Here is a 26,909-nt window from a genome sequence, read left to right on the forward strand (position 1 = left end):
TTTTTATTGCTGTCATTTTTTTGTTAAGATTAATTGTGCGTTAAGCAGCATGCAATTGACTATCTCTGCTTGGCTCTCTTTTATATGTGTGTTTTGCTATGATGGTTATCTGTGCTCATGCCAACCACAAGCTGCTTTAATGTTTTCCAAACAAAAAGCTGCTGTCTCTGGAAAAGGAAACGGGGAAACTCTTTCTTGTTTTACAATTTTCCCAGCGGGCTTTTGTGAAATGGGTTTAAAAACTATAAATGTTGTAAAATATTAGATTAAAACGATGAGAAAGACTCTGTCGAGTTTTGAGTGGAAAGTAAAATTGCATTAGTTTTGGAGCAGCCCACAGGCTGCATCCTGGAACAGTCCAAAGATTTCTCTCGCGCTCTCAGTGGGACTGAACCCAGGCTCAGAGATTTGTGGGTTGTGGCATTTAACCCACAAAGCAGCCTGGGAGTAGTTTGATCAGCAGGGGAGCGCAGGCCCCTCTCTATGTGTTCCGGTCACAGACAAAACACACAGCTTACAAACAATGACTGAGTTAAGGTTAGCCTCCTCTGAATGTTGCTTCATTTGACCATTTTGAGTTACAGTACACAAATCATCAGTAGCAAAAGGTCCTTGAAGAATGATGTAGCAAGAAACCCATGTGGAGCGCTGGGCTAAGTGTAATGTCAGCAGCGAGAACTGTCTAAACTTGTCTTTGTGTTTCTGCAGTCACTGCTAGTGGCGATGTATCTCACAGTGCAGATGTGGACCTCTCCTGCAGCGGTTTGACTGAGCTTGACCTTGGTGCCGATGAAGTTTTCATTGTGTCCTCAGGCCCGAGTGGCCTCCCCCCCTCACCTCACACGGTAACATCTTGTTTCACACCAGTGAATTTCACCAGATAGTCATAGTAGAAAAAAGGTACAGGTTTTAGCAGGTCTTAAATTTGTGTAAATGCAGCCCCAAATGAACTACATATAACCTATTAACACACAAGTAAGCCAAAATGAAGAAGCAGTGTTTTAAAAATGAAGGACACTCTTACTGCTTCCATGGAATTAAGGAATACGAGCAGTAGTTTGGTGGTCTGGAGCATTAAGGTGTGTGATGCCAAGGAGGAAAAACATCATCAGTGACCTTAAAGAAGCAAATGTTACTGCCCATCAATCTGGGAAGGATTATGAGGCTATTTCCAAACAATTATTAAAGTCAACTGTTCAGTGAGAAAGACTATTGGACAGAATCTTTCCGGGTTTAGCCATCCGAGCAAGTTCACCCAAAGATGAGATTGTACAGTGATCAGAAAAATTGCAATAACCCCAAGAGCTGCATGTCTCACTCTATAGTTAACATGTTAAAGTTCATGACCGTACACTTAGAAAAAGACTGGACAAGTATGACTTAATTGGAAGTGTTGCCAGAAGAAAATCTTTAACTCTGCAATAGCCGAGACTGCTGGGGCTTCCCATGATGCACGAGTGTTTCTTCTTCACTCTGCGTGCTACACACCTAATCATTGGTTATTATTAATCTCTGGCTCTCCTCCACAGTATGTCTTTTGTCCTGTCTCCCTCTCCTCACCTCCATCCGATCTCATCAGATGGCTGCCCCTCTCTGAGCCTGGTTCTGCTGGAGGTTTCTTCCTGTTAAAAGGGAGCTTTTTCTTTCCACTATCGCCAAGTGCTTGCTCGCAGAGGGCCATCTGATTGTTGGACTTTTCCCTGTGTTATTGTAGGGTCTTTACCATAATGTATAAAGAGCCTTGAGGCGACTGTTGTTGTGATTTGGCGGTGTGTGTATATAAGTGAAACTGAATTGAATTCAAAAGAACATGGCAGCACAGTGTCGGTTTGCAAATTTGCGTCTGAACGAACCACAAGATTTGTGGAAGAATGTCCTTTAGACAGATGAGACCAAAGTGAAGACGTTTGGCTGTAAGGACAGAACCACATTTGGTGAAAACCAAACACATCAGCACAAACACCTCATGCCAGCTGTCAGCACGATGGTGGACGGGCGATGATTTGGGCTTGTTTTGCAGCTACAGGGCACCTTGCAGTCAACTGTTAGCTCCTCTGTAGGCCATCTGTCTGACCTCTCAAGCTTGGCCCAGATTGTGTCATGCAACAGGACAAAGATCCCAAGCATGCTTGATGAAATGTACCAAATCTGATGACCGCTTATTGTCAAACCCATCGTTTTTGTTTATGTGAATTAGGTGTAAAACTAATTCCCATCTAGGGCTGAACGATTATGGAAAATAATCTAATTGCGATTTTTTTTTTTGCCCCAAGATTGCGATTGCGATGCGATATGCGATTATTTTTTTAAGGTCTTTGTCTTCTGTATTATTAAACAAAGACAAGCAATACATCATATAGTATGGCCAATACTATATTACATTAATTTTAAACTGTTCTTTCCTGGAAGACAGACCTCTGTTATGATGACATGAGGTGATGCATGAATTGATGACTGACATTTTTATTTAACTTCTTCAATCACAACAGTATATTTGAACATACACAATAGTTTATTTTTAGCTTACAAACATCTGAGCATAAAGTGCTGACAAGGAACCCTGGTGTAAACATTAAAATGAAAGTCAGTACAATGTGCAGATTGCAGAAATATACATAAACAAAATCAGTGGCTTTACCACACTCAGTTTTTCGACATCTGTGAACTACTAGACAGTCATTCAATTAAAAAATAATATTAAATAAATAAAACTAATAAATAAAAAATACACACATCTTACTGATCTCTGCAGTCAGTAACATTACACATAAAGTGCAAACATAATAGCAATTGTATAAACACACACACAAACACGCCTTTAAAATTTAAAGGCGTGAAATTGGACGGTCTAGTTCTGATTAGCGTCACCGCTGTCTCGGTGGAGTTTAATAAACTCGGCCGTCTGCTTCTTGCTATCTAAAATATAACCAGACACTGGTGTAAATTCTCGACTGTCTCATACTTCTGTTTAATAAGTTTTCTGTTTGACGTTTAGTCAGCTGTGTGAAAACCAAGGAGGAACCCACCCGGGGGATTAATAAAGTTTTATTTTATCTAATCTAATAACTTTAATCTCAGCCAAACCGATTTACTCACGAACAAACAAAACACTGAAAAAAGCCCAACAATAACATTTTTAGGTTGTCTAAGTGACTTATATATTACGTTTAACCCGAGCAGCGAAACTCCGCGGTGATCTGAAAATGATGTGCCGGGAGTTGTGCCGTTCTCGGCCGCATCAGTAACCCTCGAGCTCCCGGCTAGCTGTCGAGCTGGTGGGTAGCAGACGCCTCTGAAAACGTCGAAGCACTTTTGCAAATATGGGATATCTTGATAAACCGAGCAGATATTTGATGTTTACACAACTACTTTCTCGCCTGAAAATATGTTAAAAGTTTATTTTGTGACCCAGAAAGATTAGTATGAGTAATTTTAAAACTTAGTAGCGGCCGCCATTGTTGGAAACTGGAGTTTGGCTGGGCCGCGCTATGAATTCTGGGATATGGTAGTAATTTGGACAGCCTTCGGCACGTTGCTGTGATGTAATCGGTCTACAAATGCGGCCTCAGGAGGATGCAGCCCATGAATTTGGACATGTCCAGAGTATAATCGCAGCCTTTGCGGTTAGAAAATTGCACTTGATCATGTCGCGATATTATCGCAAATGCGATATATCGTTCAGCCCTACATCCATTTAATTTAACATGCTACTGACATGGCTCTGGGGGAAAAACAAATGATGTGGATGTAGTCTTATATCATAGAGTGGAAAGTGAAATTGTGTGTTCAATCTCAAGGTCACACTCTGCGTGGGTGATCTTGTTGCTTTGAGGAAATGATCCCTGAAACAGTGAACATCAGAGGTGGCGGGGCATTCAGTGCTTTGAACTGACCTAGTGTTGCAATGGCACATGAGGATAATTAAAAGATAGGACATGTGTTGGGGAAGCAATAGTTCAATCAGGCATTTTTTTCTTGCTGCTCTTTTGTATTCTCAGAATAAGAGTTGGCATAAAACAGCTTTGGCAGCTTTTTGAAGGGCTGGCAAGCTTTTCTGCAGCCTAGGCTAATGGAGTATTATCTTCCGAGCCAGATTCCCAGCTCCAATTGTGTGTGTGTTTGTGTGTTGGTGTGTGTCATGCACGCTTTGACGCACAGTGTGTGTGGTCTGCCTGTGTGTGTCCTCGGTGCATGTAAATACGGTTTAGAAAATGTTGCAAAATTCATCTTCTCGGTGTCAGTGCCAGGTACGCTTCCAGGTTGGCGTGGTACTTCCTGTGTTACACACGATGCCCTGAGCCGTAAACCCCCTTTTGATAAATTTTCGCTGCAAAAGACCCTTTCCGAGAAGAGCTTCGATTTAGCAGTACAGCGATGAGAAGATTGGAAAACGTTGCTGTAGGCAGGGCTGATGAGATCAAGGCAGAGAAAGTCTGGATCAAAACGGTCTGGTACATTCCTCGCCGTCTGAAAATCAACAGACTTTATTCGGCTTGTTCCATTTTCTAGGGAGTACGTCAAACTTTTCCAAATATCCCTAAATGGTCCCCAGTCTCACCTTTGGAACTACAGTGTATAAGTGCACTGAGTTCTTGCCTCATCTTTCAAGACTAAAAGTTCCTATTGTGTTCTCAGGCTTTGGCGTGGAAAAGAACATTTTATATAAACCCCTAGCTAATTCTTGTCTAGACAAAGCTAGCTGCTAGTGACTCTGAGGGACGGATTATCGCTCTCTGATGAGTGCAACTCCCAAGACATTATAAAGCGATCTCCACACATCCAGGTTGTCGATATTTAGCCTCTTAAGCTCAAGTGAAATGACCTATATGAGGCTCTGACTCCTAAAATGCTTCTTTGTTTTGGTCCCGGAGTGTAAACGACCCACAGTAATAGCTGTGCTTCAGCAATACCACAGATGTCTCTAAAATTGTTCCAAAGCCTGCGCTGTTCTCTCGACAGTTTTAATATACTTAATAATGATGAGATTTGTACGTGAGCCACACATGCTCAGCTGGCTGGCTGTGTGACAGAGCTAGGCTAATCAGAACACTTCCTTTGTTAATCCGTTAATGTGGTACACAGGAAAGTCTGTGGGGAGATATTCAGGTGAGGAGGAAATGCAGCAGGTGCAACCAGCAGACAGTTGTTCCTAATGTTCACACCTGAGGGAATACATTGTTGCACAGAGATGCTATTTGCTGATTTGGCAGCAGTTTAAGTGCAGCACAGTAGAGAATACTTTGTTTGTTTGAGATTTAACTATTTGGTTTTCTGCTCTTACAATATTCCTACTGGTGTCTTAATTTGGTTATTACATATACACATCTGCTGCACTCTCCTTGGTGCCTGAATATTTTTTTCCTCCTCTTCTTTCGTGATGAGGTAGTGCTTCTGTTTTTGACCCATGCTTGACTCAGTAAAAGCTGCCTAAGATATTAAAGATTGTAGCTGCATTTTTCCTATCATGTGATGTTTTCACTTGCATGTAGCTTCTTATACTTTGCTACGTGTATCTTTCAGCAGCGGGAGAGGTTTCTGCGACACAGTGACACTGGTCCTGTAGGCGATTGGCCGTCACCACTAGAATCCTCCACCTCACCTGGATCCAGATCAGTCAAGGATGGCAACGGCTGTGCCAGGCCGAGGGCGTGGAGTGTCCGCACCTTCCAGGACTTCCTCCCTCCTTTGCCACAGCTTCATAAGAAGTGGTGCAGCTGGAACTCCACCAGTCCCTTCACCAAGCTGGTGGACAGCGTCAGTACTACAATCATTACATACAAAATAAAATGAAGCTACTTGAATGGTCAGATTCTACCAACAGACTACGTAAAATATGATTTGGATGAACTGACCCTTGAAGAATGTTCATGAAATGTAAAATGAGCAGTTTAGGAAAACTTTGTGTGAACTAGCAGGATTTTTCCATCACCAGTTGGTTAAATTAAAGTCTGTTAATTGTGAATATCGTTCCAGACTCCATCCAGTTTGGTTGCTAACTGCAGAGGTGGCGACAGCAGGAAGGTTTTCTCTGATGTTCACCTGGAAGGCAAGGCAGATACCAGCACAGCCTCAGACTCATCCATCAGCAATGCCTCCTATCCCCTCACGCAGCCTGCCCAAAGACAGCGGCGCCTCAACTCCACCAGCAACCTGCGACGTCCTCGGTTCACAGGGACGTGTTTTGGCCTCCTCTCAGCGACAGCAGACCTGGCGAAGGCCCCGGGCTCCTCCTCCTCCTCAGAGCCCGTCTCTAGAGCCTCTTCCTCCCCTCAGTGTCAAATTGAGAGTGGCCACGCTCGAGATTTCCCAGGCGAGGGTGATCACATCAGCGTGCCTGTGTTTGCCATCTCTGAGGAAGAGGACCGGCAGCCTCTGGTCCCAGCCGAACACCTGGAGCAGACCTCCGCATCCGCTTTGCTCAACGGGCTGGTTACAGGGACATGGGAAGGCAAGGCGCCTGTTCTAGGAAGCACCAACCTCGGCTCCCAGAGGCCCAGAGCAGAGTGGAGGCTTTGGGGAAGCCAGGTGTCAGGAGGGGTCGGTTCACTCTCTTCCAGCGAGTCGAACGCAGTCGACAGCAGCCAGCCATCTCTCAGTGTGTCCACAGGGCTGTGCAGTGTGACCAACCAGATGTGACACGATGGTGATGAACAGGGACTCTGGTGGGCCAGTTCTGCATTTCTGAACTCTTAGTGTCACTGGGATACATCTCACTTACTCCTTTAATTTCCAAAATCAACTCTTACAGAATTGCATCTCCTGTAGCTTCCTGTTGGTATACACGCATATTATTCTCACTGTAGTTTTTCTATTTTTATAAAGTTTGTTGTTTCGCACCTTTCAGTGAGTTGTAACTCCAACCACGGCACTGTTTTCAGTAGCTCTGTCATTGTGGATTTTCTTCTTCCTGTGCCAGCCTTTTGCTTTCTTTTTTTGATCTTCTTCATGGGGACGCTTCTTTAGTACATCGTAGCAAATACTTAGTTGCATATTACCTAAAAGTGTTCCACACAGCATAGATAATACATTTATATTAATGCTACAACAGTTCAGGCATTCAGTATGTACCCCTAAGACTGATGCTGGATTATAAAAGGGAAATCAAAATAAAAGCATATTAAGTACCAATATACACCATTACATAGCATAAAGACAGAACTAGCATTCACAATAGTATTTAAAAAAAGTCAGTATGAATAAATGTAAAGTTTTAATAAAGGCAAAATCATTTGCAGCTTGTGTTGTTGATTAACTCAGAGCTACACAGAGTAAAAACTTGTTTGAAACCATTCAAAGTCAGAATGAAGATTTGCACTGAAATCACATGTTCAAAGGTTACAGAAACTCAAAGTTAAAAGCAAGTCAGTTTTTCTTTCAGGTATCATTTTTTTTTAATGGTAAAGATTAACAGCAAAATCAGATCCATACGCATTTTTCAAAGACAATTGTAGAATACAACAGTGTGAAGAGACTTCTCATAATGAAAACCAAACACTTTCTGCATGTGCCAAGTGCTGCTCACACTAGCAGTTGATTATAGTCCAGACTAATTGTTCAAATAGTGCATTGCAAATAGTTTTTAGGCATCCGAAAATTCGTTCATCTCTCGCACCGACAGATGTGCAGCTCTTAGCTGATGTTACTGTGACAGATGCCTGTTTGTTCCCACTTTCCTGGGAGCTGTGCTGAGGTAGAATGAAACCTGCCTCTTCCATACTGCTGAGCAGCTTGGTCCAGACTTTTGCACACAAAGTGAGTAAATATTTGCCTTAGTATACAACATAACAATCATTCCCCCCAAACACACACCATTCAAGGGAGAATGCAAAGCACTTCTCCAAAGTCCTCTAATACTAATTCCTGATTGGAGCGGCTTGGGACTGTTGTTGGCTTAGGGTCCCCAGATCTCCTGTAGGGAATAATTAAAACTCAGCCACTCTATCAGGGGATCGACCGGGCTTGTGCTGAGGGCCTGAGCTGCTGAGGAATGCTAACGTAGACGCACCATAACCGAGGGGGTAAAAGAAAGGACAAGAAACACCTAAACCACTAACGTAACAAATTCAAATCAGGAGCTCAGGCAGAGGCCAGGGAAACGCCCCATTCACAATTCAATTTTTCTATCAGTACGCTAATGAAAACCTGATGATTCCCAAACGACACGTTTCATCCACATTAACCGCAGAAAATGTTAATCTTAATAAACCACACTCGAGCAACTGGTTCAAATTATCAAGGAGATTTTTTTTCTTGGCTACTGCATTTCTCCTTCACATCTCAGTCTGGAATGGAAGTTTTCATGATTACTCATCAGAGTTTATGAGCCTTACTTATATCCCATACACTGGATACAGACAGTTTTCCCATGATGCTCGATATAATCCAGCAAAATAAAAATGAGCCGACAATATGTGCAAAGATTCTTAGCAGTAAAAAATAAACACTAAGATTTTTTTTAGACTCAGTACGTTTTTGTTTTCTCTTCAAGTCAGCTAAAATACTACATAAATGTAGAAAAACAATACCACCAGTGAACTCACACAAAATGTACTGGATGACAGCTAACACCTGCTTTAACAGCTTCTACATCATCCTCCAGCACTTTCTACAGTGACTCTAGGTAAAAGTCAACTAACAGACTACTCCTTCATCCTTGTATTTAAATATAAGGCCCCTATGAGTGTGCACGCTTAAATCTGGCCACACTAAATAAGGCCATAAGAGGCTGATTTGTCAACCTTTACAGTAGACATCAAAAGTTCTCTGTGCATGTTTGCATGCGTTTCTGACACTTGGGTGATGATGAACAAATGGTCACTGGATTCAATAGGACTTAACAGAATTTTGAACCACCAAACATGGTTATACTGCAAATGAAACAAAAACCAGCAGCTTTCTGTACCTGAGGAAAGAACCAGAGAAAAACTGGACAAAATCCAACAAAGTCAACTAAGGTAAGCCTTAATAACACGTAGCTGCAATCACTGCAAATGACAACTTTACAACAGAATGCACTGTTGTGTTTGTATTGGCACAACTGTTCAGTAACTACATGCTGCAGGAGCAGTATGTCAAACCTCCATGCTACTAAAGATTTAACTATTACTAGCTGCTTGGAGTGCAATCTATTTTTCCCTCTGTTCTACGCAACCGTGCATTTCATCACAGATTAGCCCTTCCCACGCATCTCTCGCCAGGCGCTCCTCCTACTATACTTTAATCACTTTGGAGATGATTATCCAGAGCAAAAGCACACAACAGAGGCCTCCAGGCCCTCTGGCAGTGTTACAACTCAATGATCCCCTACCCACAGACAAAGTCCTACACAGATATCACATGGGATTACAAATCTACACCATTATGTGAAAGCTGCTTATACATGGCTTTTCACCTTTGCCTGGGAACAGACTAATGCCCTTGTGAAAAAGACCCTTGGAGGTTGTGCATTTACATTTAATAATATTGTTTAAATTCAGCAGTTTTGGTTCTCTTGGCCCAATAAACATGATACAATTTCTGTTACTTAACACTACTCATCATTGTTTCCCCCTAATGACATCAACATATTTTCATCAGCATCATGTTGCAGGAAGCTCTGGATTCTACACCGAGTAAGAGAGCTAATGAACATCAATACACATAAGGGCTATTAAGCCTCAACTTACCCAGGCTAAGGGGGTACATAGAAAGCGCTTGTAAGCATGTATGGCTCTAATCCATACAGATTGCCTTATTCGCATTATTTTTTTGTTGCACATGCTGGAGGACAGATTTATTAGGGAGAACCTAATTACTTCACCTTACAAATAAATGAACTGCTCAGGCAAATAATAGCTGATTACCCGCTTATGGCAGATAATGTAAGAAAAACAGATGAGAATTTAAATGGCAGCATTGTGTAAATTATCTATTAAGGTCTTCACTCCGAGAAGCAGCGTCACACATTTCTGAACTCTGCAATTAATTCTATATGAATGTGCATAGTGTTACTGAAGAGACACCCTTGCCACTGCTGTACATAGAGACTTGATTGTAATATCTGACTGGGATTATTGCATAAAGCGGTTAGCAACAATGGATGCAAAAAGTGATTGTGCCTCCTCGAATGTACGAGATGTTCAGTTATGTCAATTTGACACGGCTGAGGGAAGACGAGCCACGCTGCTGCTTCAGCTCTTGAAACGCGTCTGCTCACAGATGTGGTTGAATTTCCTGAAATTAAAATAAAGAGGGGGGAAAAGTGGTGTAAGATTTGCTTGTAAAGGCAAATGTCAAATGAGGTGAGAGGAACTAAAACAAGCTGGCACAGATCTTTAAAACATGAAGAATTATCTGGCAGTTTATACAAGGACTCCACCTAGTGGCAAGAGGAGTGAAAAACACCACGGTGTCTTGGAGCTCTAATGTTTTAATCGAGTGTAACGCACCGTTATACATCTTAACGCCATATTGAGAAACACTACTACGTCTGCTAGACAGCCTGTAACAACACCATCAGGATCACTCAAAGATGCCACCATCTCCCAGCGTTTCCAACTGCACTAGAGCTGGGGTCATTAATCTGAGTTTCTGGGATAATTATCTTGTTATTTTAGGCAAATGGGACACTATTTTGTCAAGTGAATGCATTGTGCTTCCATATATTTATTACTAAAATAAATAAGTACTTGGCATTAGAGTATTAGTACCTAACCAAGCTGTAACTATTCAAAATAAGCGTATAAATGCATAGAAGCTGATCTGAAACGGCAAACAAACTCAATTTGCATAATGTTATCCATTTGACGTCCAATATACAATTATCATTATGCATGCATATCATATCAAATAGAAAAGCGGGGCACATATTAGTGTTACAGTGCATTTGCTTTGGGTTGCTGTGTGCAGTTGGGCTCCTTGGCATTATAATGATGACAACAATGACGGGCTTGCACTTCTTGCTGGTCAGCAGCTTTTTTTAATTAGATCTACTGACAGCAAGAAAAAAATCTAAATGGCATTACATTACATAGTGTCAGCAACTTCAGTTTCACTGACTTACGCTGCATGATGCGCCTTCACCTGCGTGCGGCAGTTACGTCCCCAGTAACAGTCTGGACGAGACGTTACAGTAGCTGAAGACAGAATATTTAATGAGGTTAGTACAGCAAAGGTTTAGATATATTTAAAAAAAAAAGTTAAAAAAAAAAAAAAAAAAAAAAGGAGCACTTGAACTTTTGTCACAAATTATTTAGTAGGATTTTCTGACCTGGCAATTCAGATGAAGGGATGTTCTGTCTGTATTTGTAGGCCAGCTCCTTGAAGGCTCGCAGGCCACAGCAGAAACACAGGATGGCGTTTGCAGAGATACGACAATCTGAGAGAAGATCGAGTGTTATTGCTCTGATTCTAAACAGCACTGTGTACAGTGCATCTGCAGCACTCACTTTCAGTGGACTCACCTGTCAGAAGGTAGTTTCCTTGCTGTAAACCCTGCAAAGAGTCCTTCAGCAGATCTTTCCAAGACTGCCCCCTGGAGGATAAGTAGTTCTGGTGGAAGGATGGAAAGAGTACATGCTGACATACAGGTCACAGGTTGTAAGATGACTGCATTTATTTGGTGCTTTACACCACTGCATTAACTATTGCACTGGAAATAAGTGGTCAACGAAAATACTGACTCATAAAACAATGGACAAAAGTCCATCTTACCCGGAGGACCTCTGATTCGTAGTTATTGTTGTTCAGCGCACCATCCAGGCATTTGTCAGTCAGGTTGAGGTCTGAAAAAATGCAAAGTGGATTTTAATTGTCAACATAATAATAACACTAATGAATTAGCTGATTCACAGTTCTCAGACCATTTCAAATTTTAATTTCAGAGTAAAAACAACAAACAGTTTTTGGAGAGTTTTTTTAAATGTGTTAAAAAGACAACAGTTGACAACAAAAAGGCTTTGAATGGGAATGAGTGCTGTTTTTCTTAAGGTAATGAATTTCAGATACTGTTCATCTGCTGCAAATACTGTGTTTTTACAGTATTGTGTAAAGCTCTTTAGGAGTAGTGCTTTATCTCAACTGTTTAGCTGCTACAGTACTGTACTTAATGAACTCTTATTATTGAAAAACATACCAGTTATAGTTTAATGCCTCTAATAATAATAATAATACATTTTCAGAGTGTTAGATCATACACTGTATTCACCATAAAATAATGCTACGTCTAGTGTTTAGGATTTTTGTAAACATAGCTCATATAATAGGAAAAAAGAAAAATACAAATATTGGATTTGGGCACTATTCAGGATTCAGTCCTTTCAATTAGAGGCCAAAACAAATCCCACAAGGGTGAAGGTTTACAGTGAACACAGGATATCCTGGAGCTATTTCGCTCAAACAGATACATACCACAGAATCGAGCCAGACAGCCCTGACAACCGATCCTCTGGCAACCCCAGTACATATGACAGAAAGGTCGTTGGCACAGCACACCTGCCAAAACACCACAAATCATCCATCTAAGGTGCAAAAAAATCTATTTATAGATATGATATGACTCACAAATTTGGAATTTATCCATCAGTCGATTCTATATAGAATACATACCACAAGGCTACATAAACAGAGCAGCCTTACACAGTCCACTGTGCACCGGCTTACAGTCTTGTATTATCTGACATGATCTCTTTGCATTTCACTATAGTTGCATGCAAATTTCTGAGTGACAGTCAAATTGTAGTCAATCATATTCAGTCAACGCAGACGTTACATTTCAGCAGACGGACTAACAGGTGTTGATGCCACTCACATTGTTGAGCAATAACCTGCTGGTTGCCGAGCTCGGCCCGTCTGTCTGGCATTGGCTGGAGGCAGCAGGTGCATATGAGATGGCAGCCCTGAGGGGGGCAGCGGTACTCCTGAGGAGCTGCAGGCAGGAAAGAAGTGTTGGACAAGAGCCAAGATGCAAAGATGTGTTAGCAAATCAGGAGAAATGTTGCTGTTGTGCTAAAGGGGGCTTTAACATGCACTGTCTGACCACACAATCATTCTTGTTTAACGCGTTTGGTGTTAGAGTGCCAACCACAAAGACGCCTATTTATTAGGGGTGCAACGATACACAAAATTCACGGTTCGGTTCGATACTTTGGTGTCACGGTTCGATATTTTTTCGATACAAAAAAAAATGTTCATGCCTTTTTAATTTGTCATTTATTAAAATTATAAATATATATTTTAACTCAAAAGTACAGTTTTTAAATTTAACCCTAACCCTTGTGCGTGTTTTTTATTTTGACAGGGAATGCGCACCTGCGGACCACTTATGTGCAGCCCTGGTTATTTAGCTCGTCATATCGCAGCCACAGAAATTCTTTTGTCCATGAAACCATAAAGCTGCACTTTCTTTTTGCCTTATAGTCTGATTTGTCATAACTTCTCCGTTTTGTGGTAAGCTTTTCTTTGGCTGTCACTTCTTCACCCTGACCTGTCTTATTTGGCTCAGCAAAACTAAAATATATATCTGTCTGTGAAGGTTCTCAGTCATCCAGGTCATCATAGTCAAATATATATCCTGCTGCTTTTACACACTCACTCACATAAGCTCAGCGATTCTCTGCGCGATCAACCTCTCACATGTTTAAGCTGCGGGAGATTTCACTTGTCATGTTTGCATAGTAAGCTAACGATTAATAAGACGATGTCAGAGGAATTGGTGCGCAAATTATCATCACTCACAGATCAGTGCTGTCGCTCTCTATACACAGTTCGCGCGATTGCAAAGTGAAAGCAAAAAAACAAGCGCAAATTCAAACGCGATTTCAATATGTCACATATTGACAGTGGCTCACCGATGCCAATGACATAATTACCCAGCTACATTTCTGAAAGAATGCAAAAGCATTGACATATATTTTTCCTACAATAGCCCGACGGGCAGGGAAGAGATAGATTTTGGTAGCCCGACTGAAAAAATCGCTAGCCCCAGGACGTCGGGCTAGCGATATTGTGAGCCCTGTATCTGATTGAGGAATCACTCATCTTTGGAAAAGAGAGTTTATTACAGAGAAATGTCTCTTTCCAAAATAAAAGCTATACTATCCGCTTCTTCTGGGCTATATTCTCAGCAGCATAAGGAGAATCACGTGCTAACAGCTGTCTAAATGACTCGGCTAAAGTTAGTAGCATGCTTGTTGTTTTTGTCTTTGCACTAGGATGATGTCGGCGTAAATGTGCAGTCATATTCGTTGTGTTCCCACTAGTGCTTTCAGGTTAATCTCGTTGAAATGACCTTAACGCCACAACACGGCAAATCTCCGTTAACGAGCTACCGCCGATCGCCCCGTGCATGGGGCTGGACGGCCAACACGTTAACGAGCTAACTGCGCTAACACACTAGTTCCCACCCATGTAATTGAGCATTGCGTGGCACATCCAACATACTGTTTTACTTTAGTCCATGACTCGCTTACCTTCAGGGTCATACGTCACATGAAAACCAAAATAATTCCAAATGCCAGATCTGAATGAGGATGGGGGAGGTCCATGTTGCAAGGAGAGCTTAACTTCTGTCTTGCTAGCTTGCCCTGCGCTCTTCCTCCTGACTATGCTGTCTGTGTTGAGCGCTCAGTGGATCTGCGCTCGACAGTGCAGCCTAGGCGGAGTAGTCGAACGCAGAGTCACTGAGCGCTTAACACAGACAGCATAGTCAGAAGGAAAGTTGATAAAATAAATTACAAATTTTGTATTGTTCGATACATATGCGTACCGAACCGAAAGCACTGTATCGAACGGTTCAATATCGATACGAATATCGTTGCACCCCTACTATTTATGCCACTATTTACAGAAAAACAGACACAGTGGTGACACGACGGCATCTATAGCTGAGCAATAGCAGTTATTTTATTACATTTCCTAAAATCTTTGATTTTTCCTCTAACTTACACTCATTATTATTATCCGAGGATGTTGAGGGCATCTCTGCTGAGGCCTTTGCAGCCGCCTCCTCGCTAACTGGGTTGGGAGGTGGAGGCATAGGCTGTAGACTTGGCAGACCGGGGAACCAGTAGCTTGAGCTCGAAGCAAAGAGGAGCTGGTTCACATCACTCCTGTAGCCAGGACACTGTCTGCACATCACCAGAGGCTGACTGGAGACAAGGAGCCATCACAATAAGATTTTGTTCGCTACAACACCTATCTAAAATGATTTTACAGAAAAATATGATTTGAAACAACAGAAGAAACAAAACTACATGTCAGGTTTATTACTGATTTATTACCTGATATCTGAGGAGTCACTGTCATTATCAGAGAGCTCAAAGAGGTAATCTGAACTGCCCTCTTCATCAGAGAAAGAGCGCTCAACTTTTGGCTGCAACATGTCCTGAGTTATCTTGTTACGGCTGTCCATGCTTTTCAGGTCGTCCTCGCTGCGACACTTTTCTGTGGGACAGTTTGTTTAGAATGAGCTCATTAAGGAAATCAAGTAAAGTTAAGTGCGCCGATCTCTCGTGTTTCATCAATGGTACACAAAAAGACAAAAATCTGTGCAGGTTTACAGTGGCTGAGGGCAAAGAGCAAAATAAGACTTAAAAAAAAGGGGGGTCCACTGTGCACACCTGGATGCTGGATGAGGTAGGCCTCTACCAGGTTGTTGAGAATGTGGTTTTTATGAATCCTCTCCACAGGGCAGCGGCAGGTGGGGCAAAGGGAAGAGCGTTCCATCCAGCCAGAATAGCAGGCAGCACAGAAGACATGCATGCAAGGCTGCAAACTACAGGAAAAAAAGAAAAAACCAAACCCACACCTTTATTGGCATAGGATCAGACATTCCCAACAGCTGGAAGCTGCTAAACAGCTGGAAGCTGCAAAGAGATTAACCAGGTTCTACCATTTAATAATGATCCTAGTCATTGCTCCATGAGCATTGCTGGAGGTGAGGTAAATGAGGAAGCACCCTGGTGAGACTTTCTACTTGGTTCCCACCATACTGCTCACTCACATCACTCTAAACACCTTGGACCAGGCACATAAAGGACTATTTCTACCGCCAATAGAAAGTATAGCTACCTGCTATCTACATGCAACTACTTTCATATCGCTGCAAACGACTACCATAGCTGCACTACACCTAGACAGGGTAATTTGCACCGTGCGGGTTTTACAGCTCCATCCAATGGCTTCATTTAGGGAAATGTGACCACCTGTTATTGTTCTTGGTTTCTACCTAAAGGCAGAAATTATAGCGATCTCATGCACACTGAGATACTGTTCAATTGTAATGGAAAGCGACTGAAATTGAGTAGTCTAGTTAAGTACCAGTAGAAAAGAGGCTAAAGCGAGCGACAGGTCAACACCCTGTGTGCTTTGTTTCAAGCTTGTTAGAATTGCACAAACACTATTTTTGCCACATATACTGTTGGGCAGAAGCAGACACCTTCTTTTTATTTTTATTGTAACTTAAACATGAAAGGAAAAAGAAATAAATCAGGTCACCTGACACAGTCATGTAGCAGGTCCTGGCAGATAACACATGTCAAGCTTTCCTCCATCTTATCCGTCTTAGTCCCTTCTACTGGTGGTTTTGAGGAACTAACCACTTCTGGCCTTGAGCTGCATGGCACACCTAATTCATAAGATTTATCTGTAAACACAGTAGGTGCACATTATAAATCAGAACACACACAAAGCGTGAGATTAAAATGAAATGTGGCTTGGAACATGATGGCTCTGACAAAATCAGAGAAGTTAAGGGAATCTAGTTTAATCTCAAAGTAACATATTCATTAACCATCATCGGTTTTCCTCCTCTTGCTTGTTGGCTCCAGGTTTTCTGTTTCTTCCTCCTGTGTAGTGGTTGGATCGTTAGCTTGGCCTAATGAGACAAAAGAACAACAGTTGTGGGTCAAATAATGACTTCAATGCTCTAAACTACTTGTTTTTAATAGATAACAGATTACAACATTTTCCAATTAAGTTTAGTCTGGTCTAAATTTATTGGATCAACCAATACATGACTATCCATCCATCTCTCTCTCTTTATTTTTTTAGTGCAAGTGGAACATGAAAATTATACTGTAGACCGTTTTACAGCTGTATTTTAAATAATCCCACAAACTTTCAAGGATAAACAAAAGCAAACTACCAGACATTCAGTCAACTGTGGTTCAAGCAAATAAATAATACATAAATAAACAAATACAAATTCTGAGAAACACAAGAGCCGTATTATATAAACGAGGTGGCCAGTGAGGCTCGTATATGGATCAGCTGTGCTACTTGACCAGAAACCTGATGTGGTAGCAAAGTATGACACCAGTGTCCAGTTTACTAAATCCATTTATTTTTGACGTAAGCATTGTTCTGTAATGTTGCCGAGATCACATTTGCAGTTAAGTGCATTTAGTGGTGGTGAGCGCGACTTTATGTGTTTGTAGGAGTCTTTAATCCCATCAAACTTCAGACACGCTGGTCGGCACTGCAGCTCTATGTTAAAACACTTATCAACTCCAAGTGCTCTAACCTACAACAAACGTGTCATGCTGAAAAAATAAACAGCACTTACTTACCAACCTGTTGGAAACAAATGATACCAACCTGGCTTTTTGTGAAACTTTCAGACTGTTCTCTTTTTAAAATCACGTTTATTCATTTTAAATCAGGTAAGTTATTTTGAGTGTGAACACAAGGTACCAGCAGCCCAGCTGTCTAAGCTGGTGTAAGATAAGGAACATTTACTTAGTTTGAATTAAAAAAATAAAATAAAGTCATATTGTGAGGTTCTATTGAGCAGACAGTGTCACTTGGTAATCTGTGACCAGCTAACATGGTTGTGTGTCCCGAATAATGAGCAGGTGTTAAACAGCTGAGGGTGTACAAGATGTATGCAGGTAACACAAGTGTTTCCATGGAGCTGATCTGTTAGCCTAACCTGATATGACCAACTATTCCAGCCACGTGATTGGTTCAGCATGGTATTATTCTCATTGGCCTTTTGTGTTCTGGCAAAACATGGATGAAATGACTTCTATTGACCATGTATCATAACTCTGCTGAGGATAGCTTCTTTTACCATAATCATCTTTGTTTATTTACTGCAGAGAGTGACTGTAAAGAAAATGGCACCGTACCAGCAGAGTACTCTGAACCTAAGATTTCAAGATTGAGAAACAAATCAATACACAAAGCAGATGAAAGCAGACAGAAATGGCAGTTAAACACCGGGCCAGATATAATCAATAATGACCAGCTGGACACGTGCCAAACAATAAAGCTGAATTAGCGTAAAGTTCAGTATTGATCAGCTGTAAATCATCTTCTTCCCTCACTAACTGTAATCAGAGTTTCAAAAAGCAGCACAGAGTCCTCACAGCTCACTGTCTGCTCCTCTACAGCAGTTAATCATCCGTCACACTGTCAAAACACATGAGCTGGTGGTACCAATTTATGTCAGAACAATTACATTATTATTATTCTCAATATTCATTTCTACAACTATATTTTACTAAACACCTGCAATATTATAATTTTTTAAAGCAATAACAACCAGACTTTAGACAGCTAAAACAAACTACACAGGGACTATATTAATATAACCTATTTGGTGGCTGCCTTCCAGAGGAATTAGAGAAATTGGGAAAATGGGAATGCCAGTTTTAGTCCACGTTTATTGGACTCTCTCCATCAAAGAGCTGAAGCTACATGTGGAACAAAAGCAGGAGAAAACTGCTCACATTGCTCTGCTCAGAAGTACAGAAAGCCACCAAATAGCATCTCTACTGCTCAGCAATTAACACATATTTTACTTGTCTCATCTGGAGAAAATAGTATTGTTGTCTTTCTAAGGAGTTCCCTGCAACAAACTTCTGAGAGCCATGACCACAGAACACTATTCCCACCAAAGCAATCTAAAGATCCTGTAGTTAGTCCATGCAGCAGGCACAAGGGGCTTTGTATACCTCAAATGCAGAGTGTACCGGGGATTTATCTGAAACACACTTTTATTAAACGCTGCCATTTTTCCTAATAGAGATGCACCGATTGACCAATTTTCAGTGTTCTGAGTCAGACCAACCGGCTGGTCACCCTCCCATATATCAGATGCTCAACACACACTCACAGCAGCCACAAGCTAACATGTAGCTAGCATGGAAGCTCTTCAACGTGACTGAAAACATGAAGTTTGGTAAAGCATGAAAATATTCTTAACAGCAAACCTGATCAGACGCTGAAATCACCTTCCCTCATTAACATGGAAATTTAAAAACACGCTAACAAGAATAAAGTGGCTAAAGGTAAAAATATCTCCAGCTCAAAGCCACAAACCAGTATGAGCCTTCAGTATGAAAAAAAGCAGTTAGAAGTAGAAAACTGACGAGAGGAAAGAAGAACAAGGCTGATGTTATAAAAATACTAGAAAATGATGTGAGAACATGGCATTCGTCGTTTTTTATGAATCTGTTGCACCTGTGTTTGGTTGGTAAGGTAAATTATATCAGATTCAGGCAGGTATAGCAGCTCATCTCCATTTAATTATCTGTCCCTCCTTCCAGTAGCAGAAGCTTTCACTGTAGCTGTTTGAGTGAGAGAAAATCTCGTAACTTACTGCAGTTTAGGGGAATTTATAAAGTGCACCTATAATTTCTAATTAACTGGTCATGTGTAAACAGCCTGATGTCTTATTCTAAATTCCTCACATTAGCCCTTTTAATATTTTACAGTGTAGAAATGTTGTAATTGATGACCCATCCTGTGAGATCAATTAGATACATTTCCTGAAACACCAACACAAAGACTGTCCTCCAGCTTTACTGATCTCACTTGGAGTAAATACAAAGCAAAAAGAATAGAATTTCAACTTCAATACTTATATATCACTGATAAACCATTTCTGAGGCCATGGGGGGGTTATTATTTATTAAAAGATAACTACAAACATGTGAATGTGGTGCTTTTTGTTTTGTCAGAAGTTGCAACACTTGAGTTTCTCATCTTAATGTTCTTTGATTTAAAGCTGAAATATTTTGAAACAGCGTTCCATCAGTTTCTTTATGCACCAAAACCGGTCAGAGAGACTCTGCACTTGTTTTTAACACCAAATCCAAACAAGTAACCGGAGCAAATGAGAAAATTAAAATAAGAAGACAGCGCAGTGAGTGAATGAGTAGGCGAGGCAACGTGTCCCACTGCAGTGAGTGTGTCAGCTTGCTGTCTGACAGAAGAGTGGGCGAGAAAGCGCAGGTGCTATCAGTGTTCAGTGCTGTGTCAAATCTGTATTTAGGTATTGTAATATTTCAGAAAAAAAATGCTTTTTGTGTTTGGCCCTGGAGCAGGTCATCTATTAATCGGAAGGTTGGTGGTTCGACCGCTGGCTGCTAAAGTCTGCATGCCAGAGCATATCCTTGGGAAGGCTGCTCCTGGATCATCACAATGTTAGCTAGAAAGCACTTGGACATACAAAGGAGTGCTTGTGTGAATGAAGCATGTTGTATAAAGAGCTCAAGTGTTCAAGTAGAGTAGAAACATGCTATATAAGAAGCGGCCCATTTATCATTTCATTCAAAAGACGTGGCTGTTAACTCTTTTTCTATTTGAAGACGTAAAGTAATTTAGAGAAGCTCCAAACGGTAAATGTACATAATGTAAGACTTTAAAGAGTGATTTTTAATCTTATGAATACTCCCCGCTGTCCTTTTGCACACCAACCTTTTAAAAGTGCGTGAGTAGAGAACCCACCAGTCACAGGAGAGCCTGTGGTTGCCATGGCACCAGAAGAGTAAGCAGTCTCAATACAGAAGTGTGAAGCAGAGGTAGAGGGTTGAGGTTCCTCCTGAGTTGCATCCCGAGGAGCCTTTGAGAGCATTACAGGCTCTACAGAGAGGGCCATCTCTGAACCTGGAAGAGGAGGAGGACGGCTGTGGGCTGAAGTCTGAGTACAGAGTGGGAGATGACTAACAAAACAAACAGAAGTAAAGATCTACCGAGTTCAGCCACAAGATTAAAATCACAGACAGATGAAGTGACTCGTTTTGATCGTGTTGCTTTTGTGTAATATGCTGCTGGTGAACAGTAGCCCATTGCATTCATGTAACTAAGTGGCATGTACCACCCACCAAGCACTGATACCGACCAGCTCTGGACACCACAGGACACTTTAAGGACAGGCAGGGCTCCCAGAAACTGAGTGTGTTTTGGTAGCACAAAGGGGTACCTTCACAACATTAGCCAGGTGGTTTTAATGTTGTGTGTTGTGGCTGGTTTGTGTAATTAGCTCCTTTTGACAAATTAACTGTGGGGAACTACTCAGGTACTCACCATAATTGTGTTGTGAAGCGGTTTGATCCAGTTTGATGGAGTGGTAAACATAGGCGATGTCTACAGGGTGGCAAGAGCACACAGCGTACGCGTTTTTGTCTTCATATACACACATACAAAATAATATATCATTGTTATAGTTCACAAATTCAAAACTCACTTTGTTCAGGTTCACTTTTCCTGTACACAAAGTAGATGACATCGCCATTCTGCAGCATGTGAGTTTGTTTCTTGACCAGTTTGGACATGTTGATCACTGTGCCATTAGTGCTACGGACAGACAGACATGATATTTAACTATACTGCTTATACTAGGGCTGCTCAATTAATCGAATTTTAATCACGATTACGATCTGGGCTTTCAACGATCATTAAAAATGACTGAGCCGATTATTAGCCCCTCCCTCGTGCTTTCCTCTCGCGCTGCTCCGTGTGACAAATCGAGCGCACCTCTCTGCGTTTCGAACACGTGTCACAACAATTAAGAGCAGCGGTCCCCAACCTTTTTTGCGCCACGGACCGGTTTATGCCCGACAATATTTTCATGGACCGGCCTTTAAGGTGTCGCGGATAAATACAACAAAATAAAACTAGTACCGGTACCGAAAAAAATTAGATTTATTCATAACACACGTGAAAAGACCCAGGAAAACGGAGTTAACGATAAAAACGATAACAAAATAACGCTGAAAACCCTGAAAACCATACATTTCACACCTGAGCCTCAACTCTCGCGGCCCGGTACCAAACGACTCACGGACCGGTACCGGTCCGAGGCCCGGGGGTTGGGGACCGCTGATTAAGAGGACCCGAGGGAAGCTCGGAAAGCTAAGCAGAAGTTATTTGGAGAGGAGAGTGACTGCTGTTGGTTGAAAAGAGAGGTAAAAAACTTCAGTGGTGTGGAAACATTATGGGTTGGCGGAGTCAGACGTGGGTCAAGTAGACACAGTGTGTAAACTTTGCTACGGTGTCGTAGCTGCACCACAGAGCAACACTGCAAAGTTCACTAAACATAGATGTTTACATTTTTCATTGATTTCTTATATTGCAAACATTTGCACTGTTATCAGTATTTGCACACTATTTTATATTATTTTTGACAATCTTTAAAGTCATTATTCAATACATTGTTATTGTTAAATATCGTCAAATAATCGAGATCTCAATATCAGTGAAAATAATCGTGATTATCATTTTTGCCATAATAGAGCAGCCCTAGCTTATACGTCTGCTTTACAAAGGGGCATTATGAACAAATACGAACTAATGCTCACCATGTCCCACTTAAATATTCAGTGTGTGAACTGTCCATTTTTGTACTAGGTAGTGAAGATGTGCATTTTTTTGCAGCGGGGGAAAAAAACTGATCCAGCAGAGTGATATTGTGGTCATATTGTATCAATACAGGCCTCCGTATATCAACACTTTATTAAATGAATTGAAAAATCTCTGAGAATAGAACAAGCAGTCATCTCATGTGCCACTATCCAAACAAACTTACATTAAATCAGCTCAACTGAAAAATCAACACTCTTATCTTGACAAAACTGCCTCCTAATAAACAACAGTTTTTGATTCCAAGGCGATTACACAGGTCACCTGATAAAAGGCAACCTTTCTGCAAACAGTCACAGTCTGACTTGTACTGACTGCAGTCACTCTCAGACAGACTGTCAAAAGTTTGCAAACAACTGCGGTCTAATTTATAAATGCCTACATGTTGCCATCAGTCTGAATGAGTCTTTGTTAATGAGCACATCTCGAGGGGACTCGATTCAGCTGGCTGCCAGCTGCTTGTATTCCTATAAAACAGGAAGGTGGCTTAATATATTGTTTAAAATCGCAAAATCCATAATAGGCTAGCAAGTTACGATGCTCTCAGATTAATGGAAAAAAGTGAATGACTGAAAAGGAGCTTTAAAGTGTATGCGTCTCCTTTTTCTTTTCCCTCTATCTCAGTAGGACATTCTCAACCTGGTGGTACACGTTTCTGATAACTCCCAGTGTCTTTTCAACCAACTTCTTCTAAGAGTTTTATTTCTACTCAACGGTGCAGCAGAGAGCTTATTATTTTTTATAATAATATTTAGTTTGGCCCACTGGGAAAACAAGCAAATGATATGAGTGGTACAAAAGTTCAGCCTGGAGTACCTCATGTCTTCAAGCCACACCAGCCCTGAGCTTTCATCTTTCACAATCTTGCAGTGCTCCCCTGAGACAAGTTTATTCGCTGGAAAGGAAAGATAACATCCTGGAAACAAAAAAATGAAAATTGCTATCATGAAAATATAGAAATTCCTAGTTTTTCTGCTTTTAAAAGCCCATCTCGAGAGAACATTATAGGTTATAAAAGGCACCTGTAAACCATTACAGCACAAACATATTTTTAAATCCCCCTCCACCAAACATTCTATAACAATGCTTCATTAATCCAATACTATCTATATTGAGTTTTTAATCTTTAGCCAAATTTAAGCCTTTAAAAACATCGCATGTTATACCTGAAATTGTGCTGCTGTGACATTTTTAAATCATTCGCTGCCCAGACATAAGCAAACTAATTAAACCTAGCAGTTTTGCATTGCAAAAAGGCAGACCCCCAAAAAGCACTCGACAACAAAAGCAGACACAGGGGGAATTATAGACCTAACCTTTTCTTTAGTAAAAACCCAAACAAAAAAAAAAATCTACTTAATATTCTGCACGCATGTTCTCGATGGATGTCTTTTGTTCTCATCACAAGGGCCTGTCTAAGTTTGGTTCACTAAAAGAAAGCTTTGTGTTTTCAAGGGGGAGGTTTCAAAAGCTCCAGACACTGACAGCAACGTCTGCGCTCCTGACAGGACTGTCATTTGTTAATAGGCATCAGAAAATTAAGCGTTTCAAAACAAAAGGAGATAAAAACAAAGCAAAACAAACAAAAAAAATGCATTGAATTTAATGCCAATCGTTTCTCGTTCCCAAACACAGTCAAACTTAACCACCTTTTTTTCTGCCAACCATGCATTCACTGTTGAACAGCATCACAGTTTCACTGGAGTCCACTTTGACAAGCTTCCCCCACGCTCGTCCTCTCCTACTGTCCATGTCCCAGGATGCGTTGTTGTGTTTCTTCCCCCCCTTTTTCTACAGAAGTTAAGAGAAAACAAGTTTCACTTTGGCGTTTTTTCAGGGGATTTCCTAGAAACATGGTAGCAGAGAGAAAGTGAAATTAAATTTCTGCCTATGATAAAATTACAAAGCTCTTTAATTTCTTCGTCACTCACACCAACTATTAACAGTTAACAAGAAGCAAATGCTTACATTTAAAAACACTGGTGTTCTTATAGACACTAATAATAATTAGAAATTATTTTTTTCAGATTAACACACAAGAGCCATACGTCAACCCAGCATTTATTTTACTAAGCTTGTTTTTTTGGGTTTTTTTTTTTTTTTAAATATTTTATCATTACTTTTTAAGCCGAATAATTCTTCGAACTGTGTTTATGAAGTCCTGTTAAACATATCTAGTTTTAAACATCATGTTTACGTGTAGGATGAGTTTACAAACAGACTAAACACGTTAGTGCAGAAATGCACATTATTACATCAGCGAAGCTACATTAAACTGAACGAATCTCTCATGAAGTTTGGTACGAAATGATGGGGGGAAGACCCCCCCTAACGACACTGGGCTTAGCTTGACATACGTGAGTTTGCCTGCTACATAGCTAAACTACTAGCTGACTATGCTCTGCTACATGTTAGGGGGGGAAAGGTTATTTCAACTGTCAGCTATCAAGGTGACAACTTCTTAAATACGAGGTGCGGCGAGTTACCAACACACACGTATACACACACAACTTCAATAATAAGCTAACGCGACTGCTAACATTAGCAGCCGTTCATATTTTGCGACCAAGACAAAAACGGGAGTACTTCGGTGCGAGTACTAGCAATGTCTGTAACGTCGTTTATATGTCGTGTCGGAAACGGTTTCCCTACCGTCAAAAGCTTAGTTTGTTATCCCAGAAGCTGCGTGAAAACGAGCTTCTCCCGTTCATGTTCCAACTAGCTTCAGGCACAAGATGCACTTCCTGCCCAGCTTTGGGTTGACCGTCATCAGCTGATGGAGGAGGGGCACGTCGTGGATTCACTGGGTTCAACTTCCCACAGACTGCGCGTCTCCTCTGGTATCAATACGACACCAAGTAAAAACAGGGCCAGTATTTCCAATACAGATACTTTACTTTTATTATATAAAGGCAGCTTATGTAGGTGAGAGCAGCGTGTCACGATTTAGGAGGCGAATTATCATCAATTTGCAAATTCTGAACACATTTTAATGACCACCAAGTCCCTGCGATTTTTTCTATCCCACAATTCTTGGTTAACACAACAAAACACATCTTTCAGCTTTTCATGGGTTTGAAACCGAGATTTTTTAGAGAGCTGGAATACAAATGGTAATGTAAATATTTTTGATTGTTTAAGTTACTGTAGGCTATAAATAAAACAGATGTAACAATCAACACAAAAAGGCTCATTTGAGGCTTATTTTTCCTTTCTAAAAAAAAACAAAACAAAAAACCAGAAGGCTGTTTTGATGAAAAGTATTGATCCTAGTATTGATCTGACACCAATACCAGCGGTGGTATCTATAGAATCAATATTTGGATTGATCTGCCCACCTCTGGGTTCTAGATGAGATACACTCCCCCCCCCCCTTATACGCACACTTAGAGCTGAAGCACCTGGCTGTCCTCCACTGCTGACAGGTAACGATGAGGAGGTAGATAAAGTACTCCAGACATTTCTGGTCTTCCAAAGTTGAATGCTGCAGGCTTGAGTAATGAAAATGTTCCAGCTCGACTCTAAATTTAATTTTTGCAAACCAAATGTCTTGGCTTCGTACCGCCGCACCTGTACATGCTCAAATACTGGACTGTCAGAAATACATGAATCAATATGGATTTGTGGGCCTTTGTGTTTCACTTAGTTCCAGCAGATATTTCCAGTAAGTAAATCTGTTTATTCCATTCAGTCCTTAAAGTTTTCAAAACAATAACTGGGATTTGAAGAGGGGCTGGTGATAAGCTCCAAAAGAGCTTCACAGCGGACTTTGTAGCGAGGTTATTTTGTTGTTAACAACACAGGAACAGTCTCTGCATGAATATGCAAAACCTATCCCTCAAGCTATTATAAACAAGACAGCATGACAGACAAAAATATTTTCCCCATTAAAATTAAAAGGCTGTTAAATTTCCTGAGTCCCCACATGAAGTATTTTTTTGCATGCCTTTGTGTTTTGCCTTATAGAGCTGTCATATTTTGCTGCATCACCAGCTTGTAAACATCCCAGAATCAGCAAAACCTCAGCCAATTCTTTATGTCACTCACTAAATAGATTTAGATATGTTTTTGCACACTGACACATTTTTCCTGCTAAATTTGACCTCTGTGCACACCACAGTGGATTTTAAATCAAACACTCAACATCCTTTTAGCTTTAATTCAAGCCTTTAAGAAAGGTTTGCATTTGAGACCATTTATATACAGTCTCTAATTTTCAGAGGCTCAAAATTATCTGGAAATCTCACAGGAAATTTCCAGTGAACTCTGATATCCAAACAGAT

General features: G+C 40.9%; 3 protein-coding genes across 7 annotated transcripts in view; 2 read left to right on the forward strand and 1 right to left on the reverse strand.

The window, feature by feature from the left end:
• The window catches only part of si:dkey-112e17.1 (uncharacterized), a 28,246-nt gene extending 21,011 nt beyond the window's left edge, over positions 1-7,235 (forward strand). For 2 of the 3 annotated variants that reach the window (XM_004558564.2, XM_023152103.2), the window contains exons 5-7: positions 709-845; positions 5,521-5,754; positions 5,974-7,235. In XM_004558564.2, coding sequence (XP_004558621.1) covers positions 709-845; positions 5,521-5,754; positions 5,974-6,636 — 1,034 coding nt within the window. In that variant the 3' untranslated portion in view covers positions 6,637-7,235. The remainder of the gene's footprint in view (positions 1-708; positions 846-5,520; positions 5,755-5,973) is intronic. The other variant, XM_004558565.2, reaches the window with a different exon arrangement.
• The window catches only part of dgcr8 (DGCR8 microprocessor complex subunit), a 207,648-nt gene extending 194,718 nt beyond the window's left edge, over positions 1-12,930 (forward strand). The window contains exon 15 of the transcript XR_013101055.1: positions 12,920-12,930. The gene's annotated coding sequence lies outside the window, so the exon portion shown is untranslated. The remainder of the gene's footprint in view (positions 1-12,919) is intronic.
• chfr (checkpoint with forkhead and ring finger domains, E3 ubiquitin protein ligase) lies at positions 7,367-25,439 on the reverse strand. 3 transcript variants are annotated; one of them, XM_004558560.2, is made up of 18 exons: positions 25,279-25,439; positions 24,276-24,417; positions 23,443-23,542; positions 21,452-21,561; positions 21,292-21,351; positions 20,683-20,871; positions 16,769-16,852; positions 16,474-16,621; positions 15,597-15,751; positions 15,258-15,420; positions 14,923-15,125; positions 12,788-12,904; positions 12,388-12,471; positions 11,692-11,762; positions 11,442-11,529; positions 11,249-11,356; positions 11,042-11,114; positions 7,367-10,212 (listed from the first exon to the last, which is right to left on the reverse strand). In XM_004558560.2, exons 2-18 carry the CDS (start codon positions 24,376-24,378, stop codon positions 10,170-10,172), a joined length of 1,899 nt encoding a protein of 632 aa, XP_004558617.2. In that variant the 5' UTR covers positions 24,379-24,417; positions 25,279-25,439; the 3' UTR covers positions 7,367-10,169. The 3 variants fall into 3 exon arrangements, with proteins under 3 accessions (XP_004558617.2, XP_076746680.1, XP_004558618.2); XM_076890565.1 differs by having other exon boundaries at positions 20,713-20,871; positions 24,276-24,471; XM_004558561.2 differs by having other exon boundaries at positions 24,276-24,471.
• Positions 25,440-26,909: the final 1,470 nt, after the last annotated feature.

This window comes from Maylandia zebra, linkage group LG12, assembly GCF_041146795.1.
Source record: "Maylandia zebra isolate NMK-2024a linkage group LG12, Mzebra_GT3a, whole genome shotgun sequence".
NCBI classification, from domain to species: domain Eukaryota; kingdom Metazoa; phylum Chordata; class Actinopteri; order Cichliformes; family Cichlidae; genus Maylandia; species Maylandia zebra.

Bases quoted from the DNA above. Each gene is read 5' to 3' on its own strand.
- chfr (XM_004558560.2), bottom strand. From the start codon at position 24,378: ATGGACAGTAGGAGAGGACGAGCGTGGGGGAAGCTTGTCAAAGTGGAC. The intron at 21,352-21,451 runs GTGAGTTTTGAA...GCCACCCTGTAG, and splicing joins GAAAAGTGAACCTGAACAAA to ACATCGCCTATGTTTACCAC. The intron at 11,530-11,691 runs GTAAGATGGACT...TCCTTCCACCAG, and splicing joins ACGAATCAGAGGTCCTCCGG to AACTACTTATCCTCCAGGGG.